The sequence below is a fragment of the Parasteatoda tepidariorum genome, chromosome 3, assembly GCF_043381705.1.
Source record: "Parasteatoda tepidariorum isolate YZ-2023 chromosome 3, CAS_Ptep_4.0, whole genome shotgun sequence".
In the NCBI taxonomy this organism is placed as follows: Eukaryota; Metazoa; Arthropoda; class Arachnida; order Araneae; family Theridiidae; genus Parasteatoda; species Parasteatoda tepidariorum.
The window spans coordinates 90,555,944-90,582,727 of record NC_092206.1 but is presented as its reverse complement, the minus strand read 5'-3'; the positions used below and the strand labels follow the sequence as shown (position 1 = coordinate 90,582,727).

Sequence of the window (26,784 nt, the reverse complement as noted above, 5' to 3'; positions counted from 1 at the left end):
TTTAGGTTATTTATAATCTTTATTTCTGCGACATTTTCGCTTGTTTTTTGACAGATGAACGATAAGTGATGTTTTTTTTCACCAGTTACTGGAATCTTACAAAATTCTTCGACATTTCGTCATCGACATAAATATGGAGTAGCTGTAGTACCTCATATTCATATTAAAACGTCACTAATACGATGATATGAAAAATAGAACAACATATATCTTACCAGGGCGCGCTTTGTTTAATAAAGGCTAATTTCTTTTTTCTAGTAATGTCATGCTAAAATATTGGGATTGATTTATGAAAAGAAATTAATTTAGTTTATTATCTAAAATTAATTTGTAATACCCACTGTATAGAATGGGTCATAAATTTAAACTTTTGTACTTATAACCGAATTTATAAATTCTGTGTTTATAACCACAAATGAACTCGACGATAAATGATCTTATTAGCGATCGCTTAATGCACTGAAGGAAACTACTCACCAGTATTGGTCACGCTTCTTGACACCACGCTTACCTTTACTGGTACCCATATTTATGCAAACAAAGCCGTGGTGATTCAGGGAATAGAGCGCTCAACGAAGTAACCCTAGTTCGAGCTCCAGCGATGGCTGGTCGATATGAATTGCATAATGCATGTTTTACGGCTGGCATAAAATATCGTCAGTGGTAGACGGATCATGGGTTAGAGTCCTCTTGCTACTAGGCTAACCGTGGAAAGGTATTCGTGTTTTTCCTCTCCATGTAACGCAAATGTGGGTTAGTTCCATCAGAAAGTCCTCCACAAAGGCAATAAAGTTCTCCCAATACTTGATACTGGAACTCTCTTGGGTTAGGTTAAAAATTACAAGTTTTCTATTTGTTCTATTAATTTAGAATAAATCAGTTTATTTGATATTTATTATTTCATATCTAATTCATACTTTGAATTTGTTATTTATTAGAAACTATACTGTATATACTCGTGAGTTCCCAGCCGCAAAAAAGTAGTCTACATAAGAGAAAAACACTCGTGTGAAAAAAATGTGGAGCACCCAAAATAATTTTTGATTTGCTGATTTTTCAACGATTATTTTGGATTCCTGGAATCTCAAAATATGGGTGATTATTGGTTTGAAGTAGAAGAAGAGGATATTGCTTTAAAAATATTAATATTAAATGTCAATTATATAAACCTGTATTTTATTCACCCTAGAAATAAATTTAAAAACAGCAAAATTCTAGTGAGATTCAAATATTAAAATCAAACCTTAAATTACTTCAGATACTAAGACACGTTCTTTACGTTCATTACCTCACGACACTCATCAGCATTTCATGAAATTACGATAAAACAAAAAACGGAATGGTTGGAAAGATTTTTAAAAATTTAATGAAAAATAATAAAAGAAAACGATAATCCGTCATTTAAAATTTGCAGTTAAGCTTTTTACCTCAGCGGGGCGCTGAAATCATGTAGCCACGCCATTTGCCACCATTTTGCCACGCTTCGAAAAAGAAAAAATTCGTCACCTTTTTACATATTCTACCCCCTTCGAGTGAAAATTCAATATTTCTCATTGATATAGATTCGAAAGTTAAGAAATACAGTGTATATTTCACGATTCATCTGAACTATTTGTAATTTGAACTTCAATTAAATGGCAAACTATATATTTTATATGGCTTATTTCAAACACAATTTAAATATATTGCTTCTAAATATCAAACTATGATAAATTGCTAAAAACTCATTTAACAATTGCAATAAATTCTGTCCACGTTTCTGGCTAGCTAGACAGTTTGACCTAATCTGTCATTCGTTAATTCCCTGCATTAAGGTCGTTTAAATTATTGCCACGACTTAAAGAACATGTATTACTTTAAATATATTTAAATTTATCCTCAATTTTAGATAATGATTCCTGCTAATTAGAGAGTTTAAAGTATTTTCCCCTACGATCTTTAGGGAAATTTTCTTTCTTTTTTTTTCAGGAAAAAATAAACATGGTAATAATTATTTTTTTCCTTCTAATTTCATTGAATTGACGGACTAACTGTATGTAACTGATTGTAAAATTAAAAGAAGAAAATATTTTTCTTCTTTTAATTTTCGACCAGCAGCTACCAATTTTTCTCTCTGTTTTTTTCATCGCGTTACCTTTCGATTAAGTTATAGAGCTTCTTTTTGTTTCATATATCTTAAAATTAAGTCAGCAAAGTTTTTAAAGCTTAGTTTTCAGTTTTAAGTTTTTAAAACAAAAACAAAAACTCCCTGAGGGTACCGTTGAACACCATTTGGGAATCTCTGCCTAAAGATTTTATGGAACACCTTATGGGAACCTCTGGTCTAGACAATTGGGCTCAGCAATATAGAATTTTTATCATTTAGAATTTAAAATTAAAACTTTGTTTCCACATTAAACTAAACTAAGGTTTTTATTTCCTTGGCAAAAAGAACTTCGGAGAACGCTTTTGAATGACTTATGACATTGCTTTTTTAAACAGCCACACGTGTCAAACATGAACAAGTGAAAATTCTGGAACGAGGAAAAAAGTAGACGTCTACACGAATGTTAATTCTACTTTCGCTCTCTCTCTCACTCAGTTCATTATTTTTCTCTCTCCTATTAATTATGTCATTTAAAGAGCCGAACTAAATTCAAAGTTGTTCAACTTCCTTCCCATAAGTTATTCTTTGCAGTGTTGCCATCATGACGCAAATTGTCGTTCTATTGATCAAAAACTAATAAAAGAGAAATGTCAATGGAATATTGGTGTTTCTACTCAGAGGGAAATGAAAGTAAATTCGATCATTACGTGAACTGGTTATGCAAACAATTTATTAAAGAGTATTATTTAATCGCGAATCTGAGAAGAATCGAGCGTTTGAAGTCGGCCTTCAGTGTTCATCCTCGAGAACTTGTTGCCAAGGGAAAAATTCAAACGATAAATGAGCTAAATATTTCTTTTTTAAATAATTTATTAAACATTTTTTTGAAGAACTTATGCAACGTAGCATAAATTTTGTTACAAATTTATTTTATTTTTGTATCAAATATTATCAATACTTCATTTAAATAAATTAATTACTAATTATTATTTAGTTGCGGGTCGGAAAGGAATCGGATATTTAAAGTTGGCCTTTAATTTTTATCCTCAATATTGTTATTGCCAAGGGAGAGATATGCAAAATAAAAAATTAATGATAATAAATAAATGAATTATTTTACAATATATTCAAATTTCATTGAACAAATTAATGTAGTGCATAACTAATGCAGTGCGAAAAAATTTTTCTAAAAAAGGAAACATCAATGGGATAAATAATAAAAAGTATTTTAAATATTTTAAAACAATAGTATTTCGACAAAAAATGTGTTTAAACTTTTCATTTATAAAAATTACAAAGATGATTTAAATACTTTGAAGAGCAACTAGGGCTGCATTACTAAAATACATGTTGCTAGTTAAATTGGATGAAAACGCTAGAAGTTATCAATCTTACGATGATACAAAACTATACAAAATACAAAAAATTCAATTGAACTTTACGAACGAAGAGTCATTCCGTCTATCTACGTATTACCTTTATCTTGCGTACAAAGATTATATAGACCATTAGTGGCCAAGACCTCTACATGCGATCCACCTTTGTCAGTTATATAAGTTTGAGATTATAGTGACTTAATTTTTTTTAAAATTAAAATTAATTTATCGGAATTTTTTAAAGTTTATCGAATGTTTATAGTGTTTAGTAAATAATAGATTACAAAAAAGAAAAAATTACAAAAATTTTATAGTAACTAATAAGTGTTCTTAATGAGGCTGAAGAATATAGTTCGCAAAAGTTACTTTAAAAAAGTCATATCAAAATAGTCATCATCATACATCATTGTACATGTAAATTATAGCAGTTACGCAAACATGTGAATGGGCAAGTTGTAGTTTATTTATGTAAAGGGATGACGTATGAGTTTCAATGCGCTATTGAAAAATAACAGTAAAAGAAGATACTAATCAGATTTTTTTTCCAACGAAGTTGTAAATACGTTTTAGATTTATTTTAATTTTATTTGTGCTTTAAATGATTTTTAAACACTTAAGTGTGAACGTTTAACAAAAGACGAATTGAATTATCATTATGTTATTTAAGCATTTCATCTGCTAAAAAGGGAAAGAAGAAAAAACATTCTTTAAATTCTGGAATAAAACGAAATACGTTACATTCTCCTCCACGTATGTATTTTACAAACTAATTGTTATTTTTTTATTTTACCATTTTATTTTTTATGTGTACCTTTAAAGCGTAATATCATTATTTACTTTACTTTTTTTAAAAAGAAAATTTGATTAAAAAGGTTTTTTCTTTCTTGTGTGCGTTTGTCGAAACTAAAAAATAAATTATTACTAATAAGTGATGACACTCTTAGTTTGATGACAGTAAATTTTATTTTAAAATTCTAAATATTATTAGCGAATAGTTTTAGTTAAATACCAGCATGCTTCGTTAAGAGTATTATAAATTCCTAAAATATATTTATTTGTGTATAAATGATTTATACCTTTATAAAAATATCTGCATTACATGAGCAGTTTTTTTTAAATTTATTAGTCCTTAGTTAATAAATTAATGTGTCTATTATAACTAAATTGAACTATCTGGTAAGGAATTTTTAATAACAATGCTCAGAAAGAAGAAGATGATATTTAGCGCTGCTGAGTAAATAACCGAAAAGACGAAAACGAAACTCTCTGGTGGCGAAAGCCACATGACTTCAAAGAACCAATCATTGAAATGAACGAAAGCTCAAAGTAAATGTTGAAGTTCTTACTGGAATCGTGCCGAGATTTGTGTAATATCGTAAATTTCAAGTGGTTTCATGCAAGTTATATCTTTCTTTATGCCTCAAAATTTTATTTCACATACTTCTTCGGCATTTAAGGGGAAAAAGATAAGTGTTAAGAAAAAATTGTTTTCCTTTATTTTGAGTGCCGTGTTTCACTGTAACCGCAAATGATTGTTCTAATTGCGAACTGAGATTGCGTAATCCTTGAAGTTTTGTTGTTATGATTTGGTTGTAAACACTGGTGTTCGTTTCGGAAGTTTTATATTGTTTGAGGTAAGATTTTTCAGTAAAAAGGATATATTTTTATTTTAAACAGCAGATTTATGTTCTTTATTTTGTATAAATCAGTTGTCAGATTAACTGAAAAAACGATTTTTCTTATCAACAGTAAACGCCATACTTCGACATTTACTTCGGGAAATAACTAAAACTCTTACCAAATCGAAGGGGGAAAAGTACACTTATTACTCACTTAAATGTTTGTTTTCCTTATATTGTATCACAGAATCAGTTGTCATTGATTTTATATGAGTTGTAATTATCTAAGGTTTGTTTTCCCTTAAATTTAAAGAGACTTCATATTGTTTCTGTGTTACATTAATCCTTATATAGCCCGTGCTATTTCTAAATTTAAAAGATACTGCATAGTGTAACATTGTTTTTCTACTAGATAATTATTTACTATATTGTGGGGGGAGGTAATAACCACAATATAATTGTTTTTCTAATATTTAACTTATTTTCATTAAAGTTACAGATTTGGATATAATCCCACTTTTAGCTTCTTTATAAAAGGGCAGGGTGATGTTTCCGTATCGTGATTCAAGTTTTGATGTATCATTACATTAATGGAGATTCAAATAAAATATTAAGATTGCTTACACATGTGAAGATTTGAGTATTGTGATCTGCAGCAGAATAATCGCCTAGTCTTGCAGCAGCCCACGAGAAAAAAAAAAAAAGCAAGAAAAAAAATCATGTTAGGAAACGAACTTGAAGCCACCCTTGGACAAACCTCTACCTGTTTGTTTTGTTTTTTTTTTTTTAAATTTGCAAGCTCAAAAACTTTACATAATCGTTAAAAATTTTTAAAGCTGTGAAATAAGAATCATGAATATGATTTCTTGTACTAAGTAGTGCTATTATCTAATAAAAGTATAATGTAGTGAATTTTTGCACAAGGATTTGTTTTTAAATAAATAAGTTGAACTTTAAATGCTAATGTCAAATATTCTATCTTTTTAAATTTTTGATTTAATTAATGAATTTTTTTATAATAAATGAAAAAACAAGCGTTTTTTATTCTACTGATGTATGAATAGAATGATACAAGAGAATTTCTGTTAAAATATTTAAATTTGCTTATGTTTGTTAACTATGGTAACTACTTGCTGTGCAAAAAGCGTAATGAGTTTTTTTTTCTTATTTTTATAGTGTGTAATATTTTTATTAATTACCATTAAAAAAGACTGTATATAAGCTTTACCATAAAGTCTACAAGTTTTGTCCATTTATCACTTTATTTTGCTTGGGATTATCCCGGTGACCTGACAACGTTCGTGTAAATCCTTTGGCACCATAATAATGAGAAGCAATTCCCATAATAAGCTTTCTAAAACGCATTAAATGTATCAAATAATAATAACAAAAAAATGTAAGTGTGAAAATATGTAATAGAAAAATGTAACAGACAGAATCAAAACAAAGCAAAAACCTTTATTTTTTTTTATAATTAGACATTGAATTATTCTTGAATATAACTATATATATTATTAAAAATAATTATAAACAGTTTATTTGAACATGCTGAAAAAAAATTACTTGCATAGTCAAGGATTACACAGTAAATGTAATAAAATTAGTGTCTTTTGGCTCTAGAGCTACCTTTTGGCGATAATATCAGGTTTGGGGAAAATTGTCGAGCGGATGATCCCAAACTTTGAGAATGGTCAACGGGAAAATTTCAAAAATAGAAAATGATCAACAGGATAATTCCAAAGTACGAAAATGGTTGATAGGATAATCCCAAAGTACCGAAAAATTTCTTGAACATATGTTTTACTTCTAGAAGTTAATATATTTTTTGTAAGAATTTGATATTTTATAAGACAATACTGAATTCATTCAGTATTTAACACCCTTAATGTGTTGGTGTTCAATGTTTTCAAAATTTAACAATGAATTAAAAAAAAGTTTAACAGTTTTATTTTTTGAAAGTTCTTTTTTATGTTATCGGTCAAAGTATCATATACTTTAATATTTCTACTGTTATAAAGGGAAATTCTTATTCTTAATATATTTTTCTTTCATTAAATGTTAATTTTCTTAACTAAAACACTGTTCTATAACAATTTTTCCTCACATGTTAAAGTTGTGTAAAATATATTTTTAAATGAATTTATTATTTGCTACAGTTATAATTTGGCAGTTTTAAGACCAGCATTCATTGGTATCTGAAGTGTAGCTTTTTAATTTTAAAAAAACTCCTGTATTGAAAAATTTTTTAATTGAGTCAGTAGCAGCAGAAGTTTTTACTTTATTTATTTTTCTTTTGAAAGGATTGGTGATTTTCTTAAAGTCTATTGAAAAAAGTTCTTAAAGTCTAGGGAAAGAGAATGATTTTTTTCTATTCAAAAATCATGTAACAGATATTAATTTAGAACAAATGCAAATACATCCATTTTACACAGGAATATTTGTTTTACTAATTCTTCAAATAAGCAGTTTATATTACATAATGTTCTACTAAAATGTTTCTATAATATTCTTCTAGTAAAATATTCATTACTATATATCATAGAAACAATTGCGGGTTAGCATTTGACAAAGACGTAAAAAGTTTAACATGTTGACTATACATGGGATCAATTACATAAACTTATGCTGGCAGTATAAGCCAACAATTCGCTAACTGGTCATCGCAAGAAAATTTTTTCATGTCTCCAAATACAAATAAATTCAAATGTATGAAAAATGTACAATTATTCATTTCAAAGAACAGAAATAATACAAGCAAAGAAACTGGCAATTGCTATTTTATGAGCGTGATTGCTATCACAGGGCTTCAAAACCCCATTGTTATGCATAGTGATCTGTGGTATCAGGTACTCACTTCCACTTCATACCGGCATTCTTGCTCACTCCTACACAAAGCAAAAGGTCGACAGCAGAAACACAAGAACCAATATGGTCCTTGAACAATGCCGCAGATCGTTGGTGTCAAGCCATAAATTCCTTATCACTCAATAGCAGCCGATACCGACTGTAAAAGCATATGCTCCAAGCTTGACAATAGGAAGATTTAACAGCATTCTATGATTGTGTTTTGGTTTATATACTGCTTTTGTTAATTCTGCTTAATTTGTTATCAAGTAATGTACATAACTTTTTTTCTCATATTTTTGTATAGTTTTTTAATGTTGTTTTTTAATGTCTCATCTCCTCTTGCGATGACTTTTTTAAATAGCCAGTTCCAATACTTTTTATTTTTACTAAGCCAGACAGTTTGGAGGTTACTATAAATCTTTGTATCTGTATGAATACTTTATGCAATTTCATCTTTCATTTATCCTATTTGTACTTAAGATGCATTTTTCTTACTATTTGCAGACACATAATAAAACTTCCCATCATGATCAGCCGAACAAACCTGAAGCAGCAGTTGATGCGGGAAGAGATGCTGCAGCGGGAAAAGAAGGAGAGGGAGATCTCCTGCTCTGCACCCACACAAACATCCATCGCCATTAGAGTGCCTCACTACATCCCTCCACGTGTTCCTGTTCAGCTCCCTCGACAGGAATACAAGGTATCCCATTTGCCTCTAGATGTTTATTTGATTTTTTTGTGCATCCCCACCTTGAGTCATACTAACATTTCTGGCTCACCACTCTTTATAAGAAGAAAATGCACAAAATAAATAAAGATGATTCTTATTAGTAGAAAGACATTCGATGACAATGGAATCGTCTTCTTCTTGTTTGGGCTTGTCTGATGTGAGGCACCTCTGCTTTCGAACCATTTTGTGCCAAATGCTCCAAACGCAATTCTTAGTTCCATTTTCTTGGGTTGCCTACTTTGTTTATAGAATCTGACAGAACCTGAATAGAGCTGAGGTGTAGTTCTTTAGGTTGGGGAGAGTGCCTGAAGTTGTAAATATGATACACTGATTCCACATTTTTGTAGCATTTCCTGCTTATTGGTTCTTATTGAAATAGTCCTTGATGGTGCCCAGTGATGACGGTCACAATTGTTAGTATCTTCAATTTTGGAAGCCTATGGATTTCAGAAGCGATTTTTGCAGATAGAACTGATAATCATATTTTAAGCATGTTTTTGTCCAGGGAGAATTGCGCCAAACTTTGTCCTTTTCCAGTTTTTCCCATTTAAGGATGACTTCCCTTGCAGTCCTCATGTTGATGCCACAGAAGAGTTCCTTTCCTATTGGATTGAAAGAGGATCCCTGTTTTGCAAGTTCATCAACTCTTTTGTTGACTTCAATTCCTATGTTGCCTAGCACCCAGATAAGGATAATCCTATACCTAGTTGCCAGTTCTCTTAAAAGGTTTATTTTCTACATTCCATAACAATTTTTGACTTATTTTTGAATGAATTAAGGTCTCTTGACTGTCCCTGAAAATAAGAATTCGCTCACTATGGTAGCCTTTTCTTATATTTACCTGCAGAGAGTTGATGATGGTAAGAACCTCTGCCTGAAAGACAGTGGCAGGCTTCCCAGGATCATCAAATAGGCGATACCCCATGTACTCCCAGTTCAGAAAGGTCACCTTTCTTTGATCCATCCGTAAACCATAATAATTTACAAAATATTTGTGAAATTTGGGATCAGGGCAATGATAGTTTAAATATTCTTGTCTTAGAAGTAACAATTGAAGAGCTTGTTTTGAAAAGGATAATTTCCTAAATAAATATTTTGTTTTACATTAGCTATTTATTAATAGTGCAATATTTTTGTCCCTTATACTTTTTTTTTCTACTTATAGAAAATGTATGCTTTGCCATTATGAAAAGTTACATGTTTTAGCCAAACATTTTTCTTTGGTATAGAGTAAACTGGAAAATCCAACTGCTTATCATGTTGAAAAAAGCCAACAGCGCCAGTTTCAGGAGTATATTTTCCAGTCACATCATGGGAAGAAATCCAACAGCCTACCTACTCAACACATAGCCAACAGCGTTGAACCAAGTCCTGTCAGTGACTTTTCTACTGCTGTGAGTAGTAATGCTCCAAGTCCCACAGAAGTGAGTATTTTTTGTATAATTTATTTATTTGTAGGGTCAATGTAGGGTCTTTCAATCAGAAATTAAAAACCTCAAAACTCGATTAATGTTAATTTTACTTTCTGTGTATTTCGCTATATCTCTAAAACTTTATAAGCTAATAAAAAAAAATTTCACATTATTATAAAATTCTTTTATCCAAAGGTTAAATAAATTTTAGTAAATATTTATTACTATTTTATTTAGCAATGGTCGAAAATATTTTGAATTGTGAGGTATACAATTTTTTGCATTATTTTAGAGAATATGATTTTAGATGGCAAAATACAAAATTTGAGCAAAATCGTTCAAATAGTTCCGGAGAAATTGAATTTTAAATATCTGACATTTTTTTAACCTTTTTTGCGCACTGTACTTATAGTTCCTAATGCACAAAGAGCTCTTTTTCATTAGCTGGATTGTTAGCTTGGTATCAAAATATTTGATCGTGTGAGCTTATTAAGGACATTGCTGTCTCGAATCTTGATGGTGCCGAATACAATCGGTCGAGTGAAATTTTTTTGTACCTGTAAGAAATTTTAAAAAATTACTTGTTTGATTAGGCAATTGCCTTTGATTTTGCCTTTAGAGTTTATTATCTTGCGAGGCCTTTTTAGTTTCTCAAGTTCTTTGGTGCCAAAACTTGGTAACTATTAGGGCCCAGGACCCAAAATGAATTTTTAAAATACAGTGTCTAAGTCCTTTTATCAATTTTTTTTATTCAATATACCCTTGTTTTCTTTTGTTTTGTTACAATTTATAAATTGCCTTTTATATGAGCTAGTTTTCTTTTAATTTGGGGATAGATCTTCATTTTTCACTATTGAACTTCTTTTAGATGTTCTTATATGTTTAATAAATGAATTTGTTATAATCTTCTCACTATTTTTATATTCTCTTATGCTTTTTATATTTCTTTTGTTTTTTAAAATGTATAAATATGTGATTGAAAGTGTTATTTGTGTATTCTCTAGTACTTTTAAAGATAAGTTATACTTTTTTTTTAATATTAAAAACCACCCAACCGAAAGTAAAGTGTTGTTTAAATTAAAATTTGCAATTTTAATTTGAAAAAATTGAAATTTCCAAACTATGTTTCTTAAATTAAAATTTGAAGAAAAAAACTTTAAACTGGGCAAAATTCTGTTTTTCATTTTGTTTTATGATGTATTTTTACTAGCGCTTTTTAAAAAATTTCTGAATTCGCTTTAAAAAATTTCTGAATTCTCCTTGCTGTCCTCCTATCTTCGCGATAAATATATATATTTTTAAGTAAAGAATTTAAAGAAATGATCTCTCAATCATAGAGCTCATAATGAAATGTAAAAATATTTTCATAATGAATAGGTTTTGTAGAAAAATGTGATTGTAAGTTCCTAAATTTGAACTCATGTTGAAGCTTATCATAGTATTTTGTTAAAAATAATTTTATCAAAAGCAGAATCTCAGTATGTTAGTTATTATAATGTTTGTTAGTATGTTAGTCAGTATGTCAGCAGAATGGAATGTTAGTATGCTTATATAGCATTTTTCAGATATTACTGGTTGGTAAGTTTTTGTTGCAGACCTTTTGATATTATGTGTTTTTCCTGTTAAAGAAATAAAGTTCTCAACACACTATTTTTCATAACATTTTTTAAATAAAAAGTAACTTTATTTCAATATGTAATTAATAATGTATTAGAAACATATCTGTTACTTAAATTGTTTGCAAATAAATAAATAAATAAATAAAAAAAAAATTAAGAAGAATGAAAATAAATTTCTCAAGATTAGCTTTGTGGTTAAAAAGCACTTTCATGCTTGTGTACAGGGCTCGTAATTTTTTTGATTTTTTAAAAAAAATCAAAAGAATCAGATTTTTTTTTATTTTTACTCAAATACACTGTAAGAACTTTAATTTATGATTAAAAAAAATTATAAATGTTGAATCAAANCGCTTGCGTAAAATTTACTATCGTGGAAATTCAGCTTTTTTGCCTTTTGGCTAATCTCATCCCTGATTACTATTTTATTTAGCAATGGTCGAAAAAATTTTGAATTGTAAGGTATACAATTTTTTGCATTATTTTAGAGAATGTGATTTTAGATGGCAAAATAAAAAATTTCAGCAAAATACAAAATTTGAGCAAAATCGGTCAAATAGTTCCTGAGAAATTGAATTTTAAATATCTGACATTTTTGAACCTTTTTTTTTGCACTGTACTTTTAGTTCCTAATGCACAAAGAGCTCTTTTTCATTAGCTGGACAGTTAGCTTCGTATCAAAATATTTGATCGTGTGAGCTTATTAAGGACATTGCTGTCTTGAATCTTGATGGTGCCAAATATAATCAGTCGAGTGCAATTTTTTTGTACTTGTAAGAAATTAAAAAAATTACTTACTTGTTTGATTAGGAAATTGCCTTTGGAATTTATTATCTTGCAATGCCTTTTTAGTTTCTCAAGTTCTTTGTTTCTTTGGTGCCAAAGCAGCCTGGCAACTATTAGGGCCCAGGACCCAAAATGAATTTTTAAAATACAGTGCTAAGTCCTTTAATCAAATTTTTTTATTCAATGTACCCTTATTTTCTTTTGTTTTGTTACAATTTGTAAATTGCCTTTTATATGAGTTAGTTTTCTTTTAATTTGGGGATAGATTTTTATTTTTCACTATTGAACTTCTTTTAGGTGTACTTATATGTTTGATAAATGAATTTGTTCTAATCTTCTCACTACTTTTATATTCTCTTATGCTTTTTATATATCTTTTGTGTTTTAAAAAAATTAATAATGTGAGATGAAGGTGTTATTTGTGTATTCTCGGGTACTTTTAGAGATAGCTTATACTTTTTTTTAATATTAAAAACCACTCAACCAAAAATAAAATGTTGTTTTTAAATTGAAATTTGCAATTTTAATTTTAAAAAATTGAAATTTGAAAACTATGTTTCTTAAATTAAAATTTGAAATTTTAATTTTAAAAAAAACTTTTAACTGGGCAAAATTCTGTTTTTCACATTGTTATGATGTATTTTCAAAAGCACTTTTTAAAAAATTTCTGAATTCTCTTTGCTGTCCTCCTATCTTCGCGATAAATATATATATTTTTAATGAAATGTAAAATATATTTTCATAATAAATAGGTTTTGCAGAAAAATGTGATTGAAAGTCCTAAATTTGAACTCATGTTGAAACTTATCATTGTATTTTGTTAAAAATAGTTTTATCAAAAGCAGAATCTCAGTATGTTAGTTATGTTAATGTAATGTTTACAAAAAAAAAAAAAAAAAAAAAAAAAAAAAAAAAAAAAAAAAAAAAAATTTTTTTTTTTTTTTTTTTTTTTTTTTTTTTTTTTTTTTTTTTTTTTTCAATCGATGCTACTGACGTTTGAACTTGAGCCAAGAAATTCCAAAGTTGCGAGCTCCAANTTATTTTTTGAAAAAAATTCATGTTTATTAATTACTTTCTACAGCTATGCAAGTCTATATTAAGACAGCATTAAATGTTTACTTTAATCTGTACTTTCAATCTCAAGAATCAAAAGATTTTTAAAAATGTAATTTCAAATGTGTTGGAATTTAACACAAACCAAGAAAGTAATTTCGTTAATTTAAATTAATTAATGCAGCAATTTATTTAAATTAAATTTTAATACTAAGAAAAGAAAACAGTAAAAGTATCAAAAATTTAAAACGCTGTTTTTTAACTTTTAAAATCAATATATATAGATAAAAAAAATTAGTTGATTTAAATCAATGATTTTTTTTAAAAAAATCATTTGATTTAAATCATGATTTAAATCTTGATTTAAATCATGATTTAAATCTTGATTTAAATCAAGCTGATTTAAATCAACGAACCCTGCTTGTGTATGATTGAAATTTTCACTTTTAATTGCTTAAAAATTAGTATGATTTTGTTATAAAATATTATTTTAAAAGAAAAGTTGTTTGATGATGTTTTACTTTTCAGTTGGATGAATTTTGGAATGACTTTGAGTCCTATAATAGATCTTGTACAGATTCAGTTGCTGATAATTTCTTAGATCCTAGTCTTACAGTTCCTGTTGCAGCAGTGAGTAATGTTAATATTTGATTATGTTTTTTACATTTCATTTTGATGTCCTGTTTTACCATTTATTTATTATTTTTTCGTAGATATTTTAAAATTACAGCGTGATTGTAAAAATAATTATTGTCAGATATTACAGAACCTATGGGTTCAGTATAAGTTGAAGAAGATAAATATATTATTTTAATAACTGAAATCTTTAAAAGAATAAGAAAACATCATAAAATTGAATATTTCAATTAAAAAGAAGCTTGATTTTTGAAGTAGTTTTAAGAAATAAAAAGTTGTGTTTATTGTTTTAAAAAGAATATTTATGTTTGGTTTCATTTTTATAATAATAATGTTTATAAAAATTAAAGAAAGGAAACGTATATTTAATTAGCAATTTAATTTTTAATTTAATTGGCAAAAGTATTTTAAAATGCATATTTTTAATAAATGTTTGGATTAAATACATGCAGTTTTATACTCTAATTTTATCTATTAGTTCTCTAATACATAATAATTTCAAATAGTTTATATTTTATAACCTTATAATACTATGCTTTAAATCATTATTTTTACCATTACATTTGTTTTATGTTACTAAATTATGATTTTTAATATAGTAAGGCTGTGTTTCTCTTATTCTTAAATTTTGGAAATTAATTTTTAATTTTATGCCTTAACTTCAACGGTGTTAATGATTCTATGATCGATGCATTTCCTAAATAACTAAAAAAATTTTAAAGATAAATATGATTTTTCGGTATTTAATTATTTTATATCAGCAGTTAGTAAGTTATAAAACAGCTAAGTGCATCAGTAATTTTATAAAAAAAAATTATGGAAGTGTTTTACCACCCTATACAGGCATAATATCTATAGTACGGTAAACAATAATAAAAATAGTTCTAACTGGAGTAAATATTTTTTTATATTAACTATTAAATTTTTATTCAATTTAATTCCATCATTTTGAACATTAACGTTTTCAGACTTTAAATATTTTCTACAGATAGTATAAATCAAGCAGTTTTAATAGGGTTTAAGAAAAAGCTAGCCTTTTTATGAAAAAGACCAGCTTTCATTAAAGGAAAGAAGAAAAAAAAAAACGATTTTAATCCACTTTTTAACAATTTATATATTATTGTTTAAAATTAGCATACATGTGGTCTATTTATTTTATTAATCAGTATTTTGAAATCAGTATTCAGTAAAATAATATAATTAATATAAGTAAATAATATAATTAATATGTTATGACATTATGTATCACATGACAAATATTGTAAGAAAGCACAATAACTGATAAATTTAATAGTGATGAAAACAATCACTACTATTAGTTCTATAATGGTAAAATTTAAAGATGTTTTTCGGTCTCATACTATTTCTCAAAATAAAACTTAGTATACAGAAATTTAAATAATTTAGTTATTTTTATTTTTTTGCATGCATCGATTATTAACAATACAAAAAAAAATTTTTTAAGGTTGTTTTTGAGGTGTTGAACTTCTTTTAAAATGCATCAAAATGTAACAGGAACAAGTTCTAATTATCAATAATGTTTATAAATGCTAAGTAGTTTGGACATAAAGCAAAATTTTCCTATGTGTTTTTAATTATAATTTAATAAAACAATAATATTTATCAGTTTGAAATAAAGTTTGAAACTGAATGAAAGCACAGATAGTTGTATTTATTATACAAAAATAAGTATCTTCATACTTGTTTTAATTTTTATTGTACCGATTAACCGTGCTATTAATAATTTTTTTGACTCAAATTTGCATCCCTTTTTCATTTTTTTTTCGAGCTTGAAATTTATTTTTACTTTTTCTTACTGACATTTATTCCATAAATAGATAAAATGTTACTAATTTTTCCAGTGTAATTACTGCACCCTATTTACTTTAAAACCAGACTCTTTTTTTTTTCTTTTTGAAGTTGCTGCAAAATTATTTCAGTATTTCAATTATGTTTTTTCCTAGTTGTGCTTTAAATTGATTCAGAATAATTGATTTCTAAGATCATGCTTAAGCATCAGTAAATTAGGAATTCCTATAACGTATTTAGGAATTCCTATAATCCTCTATAAATGATCCAATGTCCATCAAGAACCATTTTACTGTGGAATCGAGAGAGGTTTCACTGTATTAGCAAAAATTGTTTGTATATAAAATCAATTGAATTATGAGATACATTCCACATTTTTGAATTGATTTTGTTTCAAAAGTTATAGGAACAATGTTTTGGTTAAATGTTTGTAATGGAGGCATTTGAATGAAGCAAATTTTTTGTATGCATTTCAATTTATTTGTTTTATAAAAAAAATGTTACGACTCTTGTTATTTTAATAGTTAAAACTAGTCTTCTGTTAAAACTTAATATTATCTATCACTGGAAATTTATGAATTGTGTGAAAGTTGGATGATAATTAAAATAAGATATGAATTCAAAATTACTATCTTTTTACTAAATGTTCTTTAATAATTTTCCAAAAATTTATTAATTTTCTGCAGTTATGAATTGAAACCTTTAAGCAAAAAATTGGATTTTACTTAATTGCAATTTTTTACTGCAGCCAGCTGATCCTGCCTTACTAGATATGCTGTCCACTATGTTGCCACTTGATCCTGTGTCCACATCTTGCCCAGCAGAATTGGCTGAAGTTATCAGTGATGGAGAATTACTTACAGAAGAAAAAGTCCAAGCAATTCAGAAAGATAGACAGAAAAAAGACAACCACAACAGAAGTGAGTTATCTTCTGGTTGTTAATGTTTGACATGACCTATACTATTAGGCTTTTGGCTATAGTCTGGGATTCATCTCTAATTAATGATTGTAGTACAGTACTGGCACATTACACTGCCACTATTAGGTACTTATACTTCAAGACGAAGAAGATCAGAATACAATACCCACACGTGTTACCTATGACATCAGCTCCAGCTAATGGTTTATAAGCAAAATGGCGTGTTAAATTTAGGCTAAGTTTCTTTATGTAAACTGGAATGTTAATTAATGTGAAGTTGATTAAATACAGCTCCTTATCGCACGTAGAATTTGTTGAAATATGATTCCTTCTTGTCTACGTCTTTTACTTAACTTAGATTTTTTTAAATGTATTTTATTGAAACCGTGATATATTTTTGTTTTGTGTACCCTGCAACTTTGATGCTGCATCATTAGTTCTTCTCCTTGGGCTTCTTGCCTGTATTTGTGCTAAGTAAGAGATATATAATGAAAGAATTAAAATGTTTATGAAAGAATCTTTGTTTAGGAATATAGAATGTGTCACTGAAGAAAATTGATACTTGGCATGCTTGTCTTACTCAAAATGGAATGGAAAGAACAGTTGCTAACATTCAAACAGTTGCTTTTCAGTTGCTAACATAACAGTTGCTTTTCAGTTGCTAACATAACAGTTGCTTTTCAAAAACCAATCAGGATCGATATACCCACACTACATCACTTGCAGGTATCCCATTTAGATTGGACAACATTAATATATTAGTAGTTCAATTGAAGAAAAAAAATTATGAGCATTCTTTCTTTCCTATTAATACTTAAAGGGAAAAAATATTACTGCTTTAATTGAAATATAAATAGATTTAGAAATAAGGTTATTCTCTCTTTTTTAATTTTTTTATAAAGAATAGAATTTGTATATATATTATTGGCTTAATTGAAAATTATGTAGTTAAGAATTTAAAAGTATTTCTTTTATAATATTTTTCTGAGATAATAGAATTTATATTGTTGGGCGTAATAAAAGCTACATTGTAAAATTTAATATTTTAAACAGAATATATAATTTTTTGAGATTCAAAAAATAATCAAATACATTATGCATTTTTCTAATAATCATTTTAAACAACTATCACNAAAATTAATATATTCTACAAGCACACAAAGTTGAAAAACATGAAACTTTCAAAAAGTGTCCACACTTTTGGCCACCACTGTATATATATATAAAATTTAACAGATACATTTCATCCTATTATTTTATAATTTTTGTTATTTGAAATGCTGGAATATGTATCTGTTTTAAGTCCTTCATCTGAAATTATTTGTAAAAATTTTTTAGTTGAAAGGAAAAGAAGATTTAATATAAATGACCGTATAAAAGAGCTCAGCACATTGCTACCAGGCTGCAATGATAAGTTAGTATATTTTAGGTATACTTTAATTTATTTGTTTGTTTAATTATTTCTTTTTTGTCAATCTCCCTAATGGTGAAGTGTAAATTTGAATCTTGTTTATTCTTTAAATAAAACTTGCTTATTCTTCTTACTGTTTCAAGTAATACGATGAAAAAATGAATAATATGAGGGAAAAAATGATATGTTGGTTGATAATGTTTATAATAGACAAGTAATCTAAAAATAGTAAAAATTTATTTCTAGTTGTCAATTTTGCCATATTGACAATTTTATTTAAAATGAATATATTATTTCCCATTCATTTTAACATTTTCCAATGTTATCAAGCAGTGTTTATTTTTTGTTCTTTGTGTTTAATCTTAATTTTTCTATCATAATACAATAATTACAGTGTTCGTATCTTTATTTCATATTAATAATTAAAAAAAAAATTATTTTGTTTATGAAATAAAAAATATTAAATTTAAAGTTTGAAATAAACTTTTCTAAAAATTAAACTTGTGTTAGAAAGTTTTCCTTTTTTTAAAAAAAAAATTAAGATTCCATTTTTTCCATGAAATTTGTTATTAAGCAAGTTATTTTGTAAAGTATGATTTAAAACTTGCAAAATCATACTACTTCTTATAAAAATGTATTTAATTTGATCATTCATTTCTTTCAAAAATTTATTTTCATTGAAAATTAAGTTTGCAGCTGTGCCTTGATGTTTGATTTTAATGTTTATTTATCTTAGTGTAAGAATTTCTCTAGCTTACATGGAAAAAAAATGAAAGTTTATTTTTAATGTTCATACTTATACTTATTTTATTGAACACATAGTTATGAATGCAATTTATTAAATTTTATTATTCATCAATGGATTGTCAGTGCTAAAAATGCCTGAGTTTTGAAAAATCAGTTAAAGTAATTCTGATTGGGATAGAAATGCTGTGTTCTGCTTAAGAAGCCAAATATTTTTTTTTTCATCTCAAATTTAGTAACAAATTCATCAAGAGAAGAAATTGTTAACTGAAAAAAACTATAAATCAGTATTTTGTATCAAAATGGAATGTGGCTTAGACCACATCACATTTTTAATCTGATGCCCTTTCAAATATTTCTGTTGAAATGATCTAACTGATTTTTTCTCAATCAGTAGCATGATCTATGACAAACATAGCAGGTACTAATTACTGTGACTAAATTTGTTGAACATAAAAACTTTTTTGAAGTAGAGCCATATTCCCCGACTATTCTTTAATCGGTTTTTCAAAATTTTTAGTCATGTTTTGGACATCTGAATGTTAGTTCTTCAATTGTTAATTTGTCTTTATTTCAATGTATATTTTTATTAGGTATTATGAATTGGTGAAAGATATTCGACAAAATAAAGGGACAATCCTGAAAGCTTCCGTAGATTATGTACGATGTCTGAAAAAGGAAGTACAAAAAATCCCTGACTTAGAAATGCGTTTGCGAGTTGTCGAGCAAACAAATAAAAAATTACTCTTGCATATTCATGTAAGTTTATTTCTTCATTATTGTTGTTATTATTATTCATTATGTGGTCATAAAATAACTTTATTTCATGTGAAAAAAATTTTAAAATTTTATAAATCTTAGTTTTTTTTTTATCAGGGTGAAATTTATGGTACATTCCGTTGCAATGTATTAAGAATGTTATTTTGAATCTTAACTTAAGTAATTTTTACTACTGTTGATCAATATAAATGAGAAAAGATTTAATAATAATCCATGAATGAAAACCCAAGAAAGTTCATAAAAATCATCATGTAATCAGGCTTTCCGAATATTTGTTTTTGTGTTTAAACTTCTACAATGCCTCAGAGTCCAAAGATATAACAATTTTATTTTTGAATGATGAAAGATTCTTCCTAAGTAATATCATATGTGAGTATTATGTGTTTTGTGATGATTTTATCACTGTTTCATTTTTAAGATATGGCTTGTTTTTTCTGAATTGGGAAAATTTGTTAATATCGTTATTCATTTTCGATTATAAGGAGAGCAGAACATTTCTTTCTTCTGAAATTATAAAAAATTCTTAACTTGCATAATGTGATATTTGTGAATTGGATCTAAAGGGAGATTTATAAAATAAATTAGGGTTCTAGTTTTTGAACATTCGTAATATTTTTTAAGCATACATTTGCACAAATAAAGTCACAAAATTAACAAAGCAAAGAATATTCAGTAAACACGACTAATAAAGGAGCTGTGTTTCTGGTTGCTTTATTTATGTTCAGGATGAAGATAATCTTCTTATTTTGAAGTGTAGAATTTGTAAAATTTTATGTTTCAACATATAGTTAAAATTGATATTTTTCAATATATGCTTTATAAATTAGATTTTGTAAATATATATATATATNATATATATATATATATATATATATAGAAAGAGAGAGATTGAAAATAATAAAGATTGATGAAAAGATAAGAAAAAGAAAAGGTATTTCTAAAAAATATTTTAAAAATAAATTATTTAAAAAAAAATTAAAAACCATAAAACAAAATAATGAAGAGATATAATCTCTTCATCAGCTTACACGATTATATCCACAAAAAGGAGTGCTTTCTAATATTGTATCAATATAGCCTAAGCAAAATATATCAACACAATAGTGTGAGGAGCACTCAAGAAAATTGAAAAAAATATAGATCACATTAAGTAAAAAATATGTACAAAATTTATTTTGTATATATTTTTTACTTAATTCATTAGCTCTACTTTTTTACTTTCATTAACAATTTCAGAATTACAAAAGTTGAATTATTTTACTGTTTATTTCAAAATTGTTGAAAATAAAGAATCATATTGTATAAATATGTTAGTTTTCTTTTTCTATGTGCGCTAATTATAACATTGATTTGATTGTATTTAAAAATTAAATGTTGTGGTAGTGTGTGAAATCGTAACTCATTTTCAACTTGTTCTGTTTTTTAACTGTATATATCTATCTTATTCTGCTACTTGATTTTTTTTTCTATTTATTTTTCTAGAACTTAGAACTTCAGTTGAAAGCCAACAATATACCCATCCAGAAATCAACCTGGTACCCATCAACGGAAGAAGAGATACAGTCACTCATTAAACAAGAACCCATTCCCTACTCACCCCTCACCCATTCCTCCAACGAAAAGTACTTTATAAGTAGTCAACCAAATCTGGCACCTCTGCCAGAACATTGCAGCAGTGACTTTCAGAACTTTGACCCACTAGCTTTGCGCTTCCCGCACAGCGACCCCAATGGCACTCGCAGGAGAGTTCCCAACATACAATTCCTAAATGTCAAAAAAGAGTCCCAATCTCATACTTCCTCCTCCTCGTGTAGTCAAAGTCCTGCGACCTGTTACGCCTCGAGTCCTGCTCCCTCCTACAGTCCTTTCGAGGACTTGATGATGGAAGACGATCAGCCCGTTACGGGTGACCCCATGCTCTCGTCTCGCGACAGCATGACTCCTGAGCACATGGATTTTATGTCGTAGCTTGTGAAACGTCAGTTTTAGTCCTTGTTAAAAGTTAGACTTTAAGCTATGAAAGTCTTAACTTTCATTTTGATATTTAGTGAAAAGTGTGACTTTTGATGTTGCTTGAAAAAAAAGTGTGTCTTATCCTGAATTTTGAATCGGGAAAAGAGCTTTTAGGATATCGTGTTTTCCCTTTTGTGCAAAGTTGTGAAAAGTGAAGATTTGTTTAAGCAGGTAGAAGATGTATCTGGGTCCTAAATATTTATCGAACCTGTGTGACCAGAAAAAAAATCTTGATTTATTACTATATCCAGTAATCAATAATAGTATGTGAATTGTATTCAGTATGAATTAGCCTTAACTGATACAGGTACTCTGTTTTTATTGATCTTGTTTCATTTAAGAAAGTTTGTCCTGATACATCTTTGTTTATCAGTACCTGATTAGTATAATATTAAGTGGAATATTATTTAAATATTCGTGCACTATCGATGAATACTGTATGACACTCATAATGGCCTTCTCACAAAGGTTCTATCAGTTGTTATTGTTTTTAATATTTGTGCCAAGGATCTGTTTTCTCTTGACATTTTTTCTCTCGTTGTTTATTCTATGTATTCGTAATGTTAAAATTTTCGAAAAATTATTATATTTTTAATTTTATCCTGTTAAAAATTTTATCCTAGTTAAATCTTATATTGCTTTGGAAGCTTATTACCGACAATAATGTTTGCTAGTCAAACATCACTAGTAAACTTACTTCAACCTTGACTATCTGGTCTAGTTTAACCCCTTTGCCGTCGTATGGTTATTCTTAGCCACCAAATCCTTTTGAGTTTCCACAAGATGTGACCGCAATTTTTGTCATGAAGGCATGCAGAGATGCTCAAGTAATCGCAACAAATGAAGCTTTTATAACCAAAATAGGTTATGCCTGGTGCAGCTTTTTTATTGTCATAAAACATTTAACTTTTTCTATGGATGTGATTATACCTATAAGGAAAAAGCTAAGTTGTGTCACTAAATTCTTAATTATGCAAAAAAATAAATAAATTAGTAAATAGATCTAGTCCTTTTTACTCTAGATAATGATTGTTTTATTGGAAATATTAGTTTGATCACTAATTTTAATAAAAGTTATTGACCCAACTGAAAATTATTTCACTGTCTGTTTGAAACTGTTTCAGATGAAATATCGTTTTTTTGTCAACTGTGGAAATACTTGTTTTATGTGTGGATGGAATAAAAACTGTACTCTTCTTTTGCTAGAATTTTCAATTGTTATATTAAACAGTGCCTTTTTTCAGTATTTTACTATGGGTAAAATACTTCTATTTTAGCAGCTTACTCGTATTTAGTATGGATAATTTTAATTTGTATTTTAAATTCTTAATTGGATGTATAGAGTACCTTTGAGAAATTACTCATGAATGAAAAGCTTAAAATTAGGGAAATTTTTGGAATAAAGTGAAGAAGAGGTACATTCAGTTGAAAATTAATATTGAACAAGTGAAAATCATTGATTTGTTTGATCTATTTGTCTTTATAATTTCCACACAGCAGTTAACATTTTTTTTAAAAAAAAAAAAACTTTCCTGGAAATTGTCTTTTATCCAGATTCTAAACTCTTAACTATAGTTCATAACCTTCATTTAAAAGTTTGTAATTTAAAAGTAATATAACTTGGGGTTAAAAAGAATGACATTTTTTTTATAATTAAGTTCTCAGAAAGGCTTCTTTTAAGTGTCCCTTTAAATGAATAGTAAGAATTTTTTTCTTGTTGAAAATTTGTGTTGTCACACAAATTTTGTTGTAATCAATTGTATAGATTACAGATGAATTAAACTCTTAATTGCTTTTTGTGTTGACAGCATGAAATTTTTGTGGTTTACTTCCCAGGAAACAAAGTGACTTGCTTTTACTTTAAAAAAGTTTCTCTGAGTAATTGACTCAAGAGTTTTCTTGTCTTCAGATTTAGGATTAAAGTTAAAATATTAAAAGATGTTAATATAGATAGAATGGTTATTTAATTGACATGATAAATTATCTTTAGACTTCTGTTATAAACTATTTACTTCTGATAGTAATTGTGAACCTAATTCAAAGAACAAGGTGACTCTTGAATTACTATAGTTTGTGATTCTGGCGACAAAAAAAAAAAAAAAAGGATTAGCATTCACCACTCTTTAGTGTCATATATTTTATTTGCTGGTGTAAATAATTTCATATATAGAATTTATTTAAGATTGAGTGTTAAATATTCTCATATACATAACTTTTCACAATTACACCACATTTCAAGTATTGATAATACATACTTTTGAAGTGATGGTGTTGGACATATGTCATATTTTATTTCTATCTACAGTTGTGTAACATAAATCAAAATTTACTCATTCTATGTAGTATTAATATGCTATTTATAGGACTTACATTTCCTTATCATTTCATAAAAGTTTAACTAATAAAAAAAAAACTTGTCAAATCAGAAGCAAATTACAAAATTGCCTTCTTATCAAAGCTGACTGTGACTTAACTGAATAAGTAAAGACTTTTCTCATTCTAGAGTAATATTTTTGTTAAATAATCTATTTTTAATGTTCGTTAATCACTTATTGTTTGTTTGGATATAACTTTTTTATGAAACATTTAAAAGTTTTATGAGATATTTTAAACAGACGTGCCAACTCTCCCGCATTTTGCGGGAGTCTCCCGAATTTTGAGTTNCTAGGTTGGCACGTCTGTTTAAAGATTGCTTTTAAAAAAAGTATTTAGATTTATCATTCGTTATTAATAGATGTAACTTAAAATTGTGTTAATTAATTAGCTATAAGGATGTATTTCTGAGACAAAACTGTGATGTCTAAATACTGATGAGAAGATAGCCATTTTTTTCATACTATGAATTGTTTTTTTACTTTTTATTTTATGGAGGCCCTGTTTATTTATATTTGAACATTCTCCTTCAGAATGTCTTAGTAAAATCTTTCAATGCAATATTTAAAAAAGTTTATCATGTCTGAAAATTGTGGGAAATATGACCATTTTTTCCATATATATATATATATATATANTATATATATATATATATAATGTGTGTGTGTGTTAAATCTTTAATGCTATATAATAATTAAATAGAAACAAAGAAGTTTGTCATTTCTAAATATTGTTGGTAATTTTTCTCACACATTACTATATATACATATTTATATTTTGATTTGTAGAGGCCTTATTTATTTATATTGGAACATTCTTAAAACATTTATTTTCTTAATGTGTCAGTTAAATTTTTGATGCAATATTTAATAAAAAATATTATCAGAAGATAAGTAAAATGAATTACATTGCCGTAAAAAAAATTTAAACGTTTGCATTTAGCACAAGTTAACATTTTCAATACATTTGAAAAACAATCAAATTGCAAAATTAAAATAAAATTAGATGTAAATGTTTTATGGAGGCCTTTTTTATTTTTATTGGATTATTTTTAATCATTCAATTTTTTTATGTTTTTATCTTATCTTCCAATGCAATATTTAATTTAAAAAAATATTGAATAATGTTTACAATCAGTTACTTGTGTTGCATTGCATAAAAAATGTTTGCATGCTGCAAAAATTAACATGTACCGATATATTATAAAACAAAGCAAATTAGTTAAAATAAAATTAAATATGCAGACATGCTCAATTAGATTATTAAATTAAAGAGAAATATTTAGTAATTCATCATTTAAATTTTCTTAGAATTTTTATTTTGAAATTAGATGTTTTTTAATTTTAAGTTGATATTTTTATACACTCTTCTTTAACTTCTAAATAAAATTATAACTGTTACTTTTCAATGAGAAACAATCTTATTGACAGTTGTGCGGGGGATATCAAAGAATTATCAATTTCAAGTACCTCTCTTGATTTGATATTTTGTCAACACATCAAAGAGTTGTACAAAGTAGTTGATGAAATGGTTTCTGATCGAATTTTGTATATAAGATGAATTCGTGTAAATAATGAATTACCTAAAAAATTTGTATATTATAATGTGTATAATAATTCTTGTTTAAATTTTTACATAAAAAAAAAATTATCACAATGAGTTATTGAAATAAATTTATACTAATTATCAATGTTGTACAGTTTTCTTTAAACAATACTACTGTGCCTTCTGTTATATAATTCTATGAAATATTTTATGTGTGATGATTGTGGCATCACATTGAGTGGCATTATTTTTCAATATATAATGCTTTTTCTTTCAATGATAACTAGTCTGTGAATATCTTATGCCATTAAAAAATTATTAAATTGTTATTAAACATGTCATTCTGCTCATAATATCTGATTATGTCATCATTAGAATGTTTAATAAAAAATATTCTTTGATATATTTTTGCGTTATAACTTTCACACTATCTTATGTATGGTCCTTTATTTATTACATTATAATTATGAAAATTATATTTTACATAATTTTTTTTAAATTGTTAGTAAATTTACTCTTTTCAGTCGCATTTTGGTGATACTTCATAAAAACTGGTGGCTAGAAACAGACGTACAACTTCAAGAGATTAAAAAATACAAGTAATAAAAATGTACATATTAACTTCATGAGACCCAGTGTGCAGCATAGTAGTGAACAACATCTGGTACAATTTTATCCCTTAAAAGAAATATTTTTTTAAATGCTTTTTGCAAGGCGTTCATCCGTGTGAAAATAAATGGTCTCTATATAATAACTTACAGTAAAAAAATTATTAAAAATTTATGAAATTCGTGCGTTTTTTTCTGCTATGAACCACAACTCACTAATTGATATCTCGTCCGTTCCCTGAGTAAACCATTTTAGGAATGCCTCGATCTCATATGGTTTAGCAAATATCCTTGTATCCAATATGGACTAAACGGAAAATCCATTCGATTTAAAGTCTGGGGAATATGTTGGCCATTTTCCGTGATGCGATAACGTCAGGAAAATGTGCGAGTGCCATTCTTGAATTCTTTTTAGCTCCA

General features: G+C 27.3%; 1 protein-coding gene across 9 annotated transcripts in view; it reads left to right on the top strand.

Annotated features, from left to right (window-relative positions):
- The window catches only part of LOC107452712 (transcription factor EB), a 109,826-nt gene extending 86,789 nt beyond the window's left edge, over positions 1-23,037 (top strand). For 4 of the 9 annotated variants that reach the window (XM_016069277.3, XM_071178977.1, XM_071178978.1 and 1 more), the window contains 7 exons: positions 8,433-8,628; positions 9,888-10,082; positions 14,054-14,155; positions 16,719-16,890; positions 18,229-18,319; positions 19,639-19,804; positions 21,308-23,037. In XM_016069277.3, the coding sequence (XP_015924763.1) occupies positions 8,433-8,628; positions 9,888-10,082; positions 14,054-14,155; positions 16,719-16,890; positions 18,229-18,319; positions 19,639-19,804; positions 21,308-21,793 (1,408 nt within the window). In that variant the 3' untranslated portion in view covers positions 21,794-23,037. Of the gene's footprint in view, positions 1-4,809; positions 5,097-8,432; positions 8,629-9,887; positions 10,083-14,053; positions 14,156-16,718; positions 16,891-18,228; positions 18,320-19,638; positions 19,805-21,307 lie in introns of those variants that run through there. The other 5 variants (XM_016069279.4, XM_071178981.1, XM_071178980.1 and 2 more) reach the window with 3 other exon arrangements.
- The last annotated feature ends 3,747 nt before the right edge of the window (positions 23,038-26,784 follow it).